The sequence below is a fragment of the Nannospalax galili genome, unplaced genomic scaffold, assembly GCF_000622305.1.
Source record: "Nannospalax galili isolate Female #2095 unplaced genomic scaffold, S.galili_v1.0 scaffold540, whole genome shotgun sequence".
Lineage (NCBI taxonomy): Eukaryota > Metazoa > Chordata > Mammalia > Rodentia > Spalacidae > Nannospalax > Nannospalax galili.
In genome coordinates, this window is record NW_008348613.1 from 2,007,732 (window position 1) to 2,015,484 (window position 7,753).

The 7,753-nt window shown below is 41.3% G+C and overlaps 2 protein-coding genes across 3 annotated transcripts in view; both read left to right on the plus strand.

Moving 5' to 3' along the window:
* Positions 1-423: 423 nt before the first annotated feature.
* Positions 424-1,450, plus strand: LOC103744085 (ubiquitin-conjugating enzyme E2 N-like). The gene has a single exon (XM_008845749.1). It carries the CDS (start codon positions 453-455, stop codon positions 909-911), a length of 459 nt encoding a protein of 152 aa, XP_008843971.1. The 5' UTR covers positions 424-452; the 3' UTR covers positions 912-1,450.
* A 3,532-nt stretch (positions 1,451-4,982) lies between these two features.
* The window catches only part of Psmd14 (proteasome 26S subunit, non-ATPase 14), a 106,766-nt gene continuing 103,995 nt past the window's right edge, over positions 4,983-7,753 (plus strand). For both annotated transcript variants that reach the window (XM_029569696.1, XM_008845750.3), the window contains exon 1: positions 4,983-5,139. The gene's annotated coding sequence lies outside the window, so the exon portion shown is untranslated. The remainder of the gene's footprint in view (positions 5,140-7,753) is intronic.

Here is a 7,753-nt window from a genome sequence, read left to right on the forward strand (position 1 = left end):
TGTTGATGCACTGTGACCAAATGCCCACTCCCACTATCATGACTTCCCACAAAATACTATACCTTCAAATTGTGAGTCAGAACAAACCCTTCCTTCATTAAGTTCATTCTGGTCAGGTACCTATTCACAACAACAAGAAAAATAATACAGTCACTATGTCCTGCCTTAAGTATATATTCATTTTAATTATCCTGTCTTTGATTATATGTGTGTATATATGTGTGTGTGTGTGCGTGTGCTTTTATAAACATTTTTTAAGATTTTATTTTTGCTGAGCATGTTGGTGTACACCTTTAATCCAGCACTCAGGAGGCAGAGGCAGGTGGATCTCTGTGAGATCGAGGCCAGCCAGGACTACATAGTGAGTTCCAGTACAGCTGGGACTACAAGGAAACCCTGACTCAAAAAAGACTCCAGGACAAGAGCAGAGGCTGAATTCGGGATCTGACAAGATGGCCGGGCTGCCCCGCAGGATCATCAAGGAAACCCAGCATTTGCTGGCAGAGCCAGTTCCTGGCATCAAAGCAGAACCAGATGAGAGCAACGCCCGCTATTTTCATGTGGTTATTGCTGGCCCCCAGGACTCCCCCTTTGAGGGAGGGACTTTTAAACTTGAACTATTCCTTCCAGAAGAATACCCAATGGCAGCACCTAAAGTACGTTTCATGACCAAAATTTATCACCCTAATGTAGACAAGCTGGGAAGAATATGTTTAGATATTTTGAAAGATAAGTGGTTCCCAGCACTGCAGATCCGCACAGTTCTACTGTCAATCCAGGCTTTGTTAAGTGCTCCTAATCCAGATGATCCATTAGCAAATGATGTAGCTGAGCAGTGGAAGACCAATGAAGCCCAAGCCATAGAAACAGCGAGAGCATGGACTAGGCTATACGCCACGAATAATATTTAAGTCGATCTGATCATCAGGTGTGCGTCACTTCTGTTCTGCCAAGACGTCTTCCTTTTTGTTTGCATTAATGGACACAGTCTTAGAAACATTACAGAATAAAAGCCCAGCCATCTTCATCTTTGGTGATTAAATGCACATTAGCAAATCTGTGTCTTGTCCTGATTCACTGTTGTAAAGCATGAGCAGAGGCTAGAAGTGTCATCTGGATTATTGTGAGATGTTGAAAAGCAGTGTCCCTGCTTTTTCTCATTTCTCCATCATGGTTTAAGTATAAAGCACTGTGAATGAAGGTAGTTGTCGGGGTTAGCTGCAGGGGTATGGTGTTTTTATTTTATTTTTTAGGGGGAAAGTAGTCTTATCTTAATTTTATGCCCCCCACCTTTTGTGGGATCTAATCGCAGTGGTTAAATGCAGCTAACCAGTTCTTTAGAATATTCTCTCTAGCCAAGTCTAACTTTATTTAGACTCTGTAGATGGACAAGCTTGATTGTTTAAACCAAAATGGGAACATCACAGCCCTCACTAATAACATTGTGACTTTGCTGCTTTTTAGTAAAATATTTTTTGTTATTAAAAAAAAAGACTCCAAAGAAGATCTTATTTAATTTATTTACATAGTGTCTATGTGAGTGTACATACACTTTTGTTTGCAGGTACACACGCCTATGCATGTTAATGGAGGCCAGAAGAGGTCATCAAGTATCCTCTTCCATCACTCTCCTCTTATTCCTCTGAGACAAGGTTTCTTCTTGAACCTGGGGCTCCATTTGTCTAGGCTAAGCTGCACTTGGAGTTGGAGTTTTGGAGAATTGTCTGGTGGCATGTTATGTGAGTCTTGGGACATGAACTTCAGTCCTCATGATTAAGGAGCAGTCTCTCTGAACTGCTGAGCCATCTCTCCAGCTCTCTACTTTTGAATATTTCTTAGTGGTTCCTCTGGAAATTCTAATTAAAAAATTCTAATTCTAGTTTGGATAGATCAACTCAATTTCAATACTATATGGAAGCTTTGTGCTAAATATACCTTCACTTCCCTCCTCCTTCATTTCTCCTGCCTCCTCCTTTAGTTATTGTCATGCAAATTATACCTGTGTATAATATTCCTATCCATAAAGTTTATAATTGTTTATACAGTTGTCCTTTAAATTGAAAATTCAAGTTACAAATAAAAATACATATTGCCTTCCACATTTACTTATCGTTCTTAAAAATATTTTATTTTTACTATTTTATGTGTGTGGGTGTATTGCCTGCATGTATGTAAGTGCACCCGTGTCATGCAATGCCTGTGGAGGTCAGAAGAGGACATTAGATTCTCCTGGAACTGCAGTTAGGATGGCTGTTAGCTGCCATATGGGTACTGGGAATTGAACCTGGGTCCTCAGCAAGAGCAGCCAGAGCTTTTAACACTGAGTCATCTCTCTAGCCCCGTTATATAATTATCTTTTTTTTTTTTTTTTTTTTTTTTTTTTTTTTTTTTTCTCTCCCTGTAACCACAGTTGGCCTGGATTCACTATGGAGACCAGGCTGGCCTTGAACTCACAAAGCTCTACCTGCCCCTGCTTCCCATATATTGGGACTAAAGCTGTGGGCCACCAAGCCCAGCTATGTAATTTTCTTTACAGATGTTTATTTTCATGTGATTTTAAGTCTTGTCTAGTGTCTTTTTATTTGAAGCTGAAGGATTCGTTTTAGTATTTCTTGTAGAGGTTTCCTATTGGCAAATTCTTGTTATTTTCATTTGTACATACATTTTGGGAATGCATTAATATCTTCTGTGTTTTTAAAAGTATAATAATGCTGGAGGTAGAATACTGTTGATCTTTTTCTTTTGAGTTTTAAAAATATTTATGGGCTGGAGAGATGGCTCAGCAGTTAAGAACACTGGTTGTTCTTGCAGAAGACCTGGGTTTGAATCCCAGCACCCACATGGCAGCTAACAACTGTCTGTAACTCCAGTTTCAGGGGATCCAACACCCTCTTCTGTCCTCCTCTGGCATTGCATGACATGGGTGCACTTACATACATACACATAAAATAAAAATACACATATACACATAAAATAAAAATAACAAAATATTTTAAAATTTTCATTTTTCTTTTATGTGTATGAGTGTTTTGTCAGTATGTAGGTAGGTGCACCCATGTTGTGCAGTGTCTGCGGAGGTCAGAAGAGGGCGTCAGATTCTCTGGAACTGGAGTACTTGGTGGGGGGTGTTAGCCACCATGTAGGTGCTGGGATTCAAACCGCGGTCTTCTGCAAGAACAGCCAGTGCTCTTAACTGCTGAGCCATCTCTCCAGCTCCAAGAGTTTAGGCTTTTAAAAATAATTTCTTTTTATTTTTTGATGCAATATCTTTTTCTTACTTTCTTCCAATTCTTCAGACATGGTTTCCATGAGCTTCTTCAACATATTTAAAATATCTTTATTATTTTTAGAGCGTATCTGGCTATGTGGTCTAGCTATGTGGTCCAGGCCTGACTCAAATCCATGACAATCCGCCTGAGTCAGCCTCCCAAGTGCTGGAATCACAGATACGTGTTGCAAAGCCCAGCTAAGCCTTAATCTTTAGTCTTTCCTTGAAAATTTCCTTGTGAACTTTAATAAAATAAGGTGCATGACTGTATTTGTAAAGCACAAAAAACTTTGCCAATGAGATGGGGAGTGGATTGAAGGATGGCAGACTAGAGGTAGGCAGAAGATTAATGCAGTAATCTAAGGAAAACACCACTGCTGCAAGATGGGTCTTAGTTAAGGCTGAAGTAGAGAGCCTGGACAGTGAGCAAGGCTTGGTGGTGCAAACCTCAATCCTAGAGACTTGGGAAGCTGAGGCAGCAGGAAGATGGCAAATCCAAGTCCAGCCAGGGATAAAGAGTAAGTTCTAAGCCAATCTGGGCAATTTAGCAAGAGTCTGTCTGAAAATAAAAAATATGAAGAGGCCTAGGGATACAGTGTAGTTAGTGGTGGAACACTTGCCTAAAGTGTTAAGCCTCAGATCAGTCTCTAGTGGGGGTAAGGAGGGAGTGGATTGGCACAATGACCCACAGCACACCTAGATTGTTAGGTTAGGTTGGCCATACCATCTTCCCCTTCTGCCCTATGACTTTTGTTTTTTTTTTTTTCGGACAGGGTCTCCCTGTAGCCCCAGCTGGCCTGGAACTCACTATGTAGACCAGGCTAGCCTTGAGCTCAGAGATCCTCCTGCCTCTGCCTCCCAAGTGCTGGGATTAAAGGCTTGTGCCACCACACCCAACATTTTAAAACACAGTTGTGTATATGTGAGAGAGGTCTACACAATTGTGTTTCTCATAAAACTTTGGATGCAGATTCTGTTATTTCTTCAGCCACTAGATTCATCAACATTTTTGACTTGGGAATGTTTTAAAGATTTTAGCAAATTTGAGAAAGTGAGGGGGATAGGTAGATTTGGTGCCCTAAACAGACTGTATATAGACCTAGAATGTGATATAAACTAGTCGACATTAACTACTTAGGCAGTTTTGCTTTTTGAAAATCTACCATACAGCAGAAATAAGTAAAAGGCGGTTGCTGATAATTACGTAGAGAAACCTGAATTAAGTAATCTTTAAATACTGTATAAGAGGCATGAACATTTTCATTGAAACCCATAATCCTTTTTTTTCGACACACAAGTCTCACTATGAAGCCCAAGCTGGCCTGGAACTCAGGGAGGACCTCACAGAGACCAGTTTGCCTCTACATCTCCAGTGCTGGAATTAAAGGAGTGAACCACCACCAGAATCTTTTTAAAGCAGGGAAGACAAGACTGGGTAAACCGGACTACAGAAAAAGGGCCTGTTGCTCTCTAATCATCTACCTGCCTCATTGGAAATAAGGGGTAAAGCTATTTTTCAAATTTCTAGGTCAGAGGGTATGCTCTGTGGAAACCGCCACACGATTGGTGAGAAATACGAGGATGTCCTAGGGTGGGACGGCCAGGCGACTTCCGCCTGCTGAAAAAGGGACGGGGCAGCCTGCGCCTGCGCTTTGCGCTTCACCCGACGCCCGCCCCACTCCCGAACTGTCTCCAATTGGCCGTCGGGGGAACGGAAGCCGAAGTAGAGCAGTGAACCCGGAAGTGCTTCTCAGCAGAGGCCTGGGCCACTCTTTTGAATGGAATCGGGCTGATTCATCCCGGGTTCACAGAGCCAGATCGCCGCCGACTGTGAGGCGCTGCCCGGCTGCCGCTGTCGCTGCACAGGCCAGGTAAGGTCGGAACCGCGACTTCCCTCCCTGTGGCCTCGGCCGTTCGGAGATGCAGGTCCCGGAGGCAGCCGCGCTAGGCCTCTAGCCCCAAGCTTTCCTCTGAGTCACATTTCCAGTGGAGGCCAGGCCCGGACGGGGAGTGCAGGGCCGGGACGGGGAGGAGCACAGGCCCGGTCGTCCTTTCCTCCCGTGCCCCCTAAGGCATGGTCAGGACTGGATATCCTTTATTCTTCCAAACATTTCTGCTTAAGTACAGCTTGCGAACCTTTCCTCCGTCAACAGGTAGAAGTCCTGTTTGTGTTCTTATCCTTAGTTCCTCCTGTGTTGAGAAACTTCAGAACAGTTAAGGGAAACAGAATAAAATTACCTTCCTATAGAGGGCATGTTCGCTTCATCACTTGTCTTACCTATAGACTTTGCTCGTGGCGTTAGGCTTGCAACTCCTTCCAAAATGATTAAAATCCTCGGAGAGACATTGTTTTTAATCTTGAATATTTTCAAAGTGAAGTTTTTCTTGCTGTGTCTTTACTTTCAGTTTTGCCCTATTGAATAGTGGTTTGTGGACTGATTACATTTTACGTTTTGAGAAAATAGAAATCTGCTGCCGCTGCTTTGTAATGGTGGAACTCAATTTTTTTGAGAATCGAGCTCTCTGTCTGACAAAAGAATGCCAGCATTCTTAGAAAGAATCTAAGTAGAAATCTAGTGACTGAATTTGTCTGTTTGTTTTGGAGACAGGGTCTTACCTCTCTCTTGTAGGCCAGGTTGGTCTAGAACTTACTATGGAGACCAGCCTGGCCTTAAACTACGGGCAAGCTTCTCTTCTCAGCTTCCCAACCGTTGAGATTACAGGCATGTAATCCGACCTCAGAACTCACTGAAAAAAAAGTTAGGGTGGTAACCAAATATTAATAAACATTTCATATGAAAGGCTTTAAAATTAGCATAGAAATATAGTTCTAGCGTGAAAACTTTCAGCACTCAGCCTGGAATGATAAGGCAGGTTTGAGGCCAGCCTGGTCTGTATAGCAAGTTCTAGGCCAGCCAGGGCTATGTGGAAAGACCCTATTCTTTCATTGCTGGCCACTGACTATTGTGACTCTTCTGGCTCATCCTCCTCAGTGCTGGGATTATAGATAGGTATGTTCCTCCACATTGAGCCTGAAAGTTGGTTGTAGTGCTGTTGATCATTAAGTGTAAACAAAGCAGTAAGACAGGTACTTGGTATGATGAAATCAGAAACTGGACACAGTGTCAGTGAAGATAATTAACATATTGGTGACCTTGCCATGAAAGGTCACCAAGTGGTTCATTTTTAGTGTTTAAATTATATGATTTAGGGGCTGGAGAGAGAGCTCAGTGGTTACTGTTCTTGCAGAGGACCCAAGTTTGGTTCCCAGCACCCTTGTCAGATGGCTCACAGCTGCCTGTTCTAGCTTTACCGGGGACCCTACACCTTTAGCTTCTGCAGGTACCTGCACTCATATGCACATACCACATATACAAACATATAATTTAAAAATTATATGATTTAAACAAATTGTACAAGTTGTGTATTTATAGTGATTAAAAATTAATAGTCATAAAATTAACTATTGTTAAGATGTGTTTGGTGTAAAACTGAAAGTTGTCTTGATTTATTTCAAAACAAAAATTAAATCTTGCCAAAAAAAAGAAGTTTTGAAGTCCTGACCTTTTATTTTAGCCTCATGTGTTGAGTTTGGAAGGTGGTTTATCCTTCACGCCCACCAGATACTTGGTAATTAATACATTGCCATTCTAATTGAAAAGCTGTATTTTAACTTTGGTGAAATGGCTTCATCTTATTTTTATATTTGACATATACCACGCTCTATTTAGCATGTAGATTCAGAACCACTTGTTTAAAAGTGAGTGGTAGGAAGCAATTGTGCCTTTTGGTTTTCAGTATTAAAGCAATGTTTATTTCATGGTTCAGTGTCTGCCAGTGAAAGCCTTACCTGAATCCTCACATCTGATCTTGATGAACTTATCATATGGTTTTGATGTGCTCATTTGACATTTCACTCATTTTGCTTTGGGATGGTTTGGTATCATCATCTGTAAAATGAGAGAATTAGACTGAATGATCTTTACCAGTTCTAGGATAGTTGTAACAATAGTAACAGTAACATTTATTGACAGCGTTATACCTAGGATGTTCCAGGAACTATATTAGATGTTTTGGATGTATTGTGACAACAGACTTGCAGGGTTCAGTACTTTAGAGATGAGATCTAGAATCTAGAAGAATGTAACTTATTCCATGTACTAGAGAGTTCAAATCTAAGTTGACTGGTTTGAGAGCCTTTCTTATCCTATTTTACTGTCTTTTCATATTGCATGCTTTTTATATTTTTTGATTTCCTGAGTGTATAAGTATTCAGAAAATGTTTGGCTTAAATGTTATAATTATGGAAGAAGGCAATAGATATTTATATTCCATCCTTAATTTTCTAAGTGGTGCCTGGAATGGAATCTTGCTTTTTATGTTGGTTGGTTGGTTGATTGACTGTGTGTGTGTGTGTGTGTGTGTGTGTGTGTGTGTGTGTGTGTGTGTGTGTACGTGGAGGTGCCATGGCACATATGGGGAGAT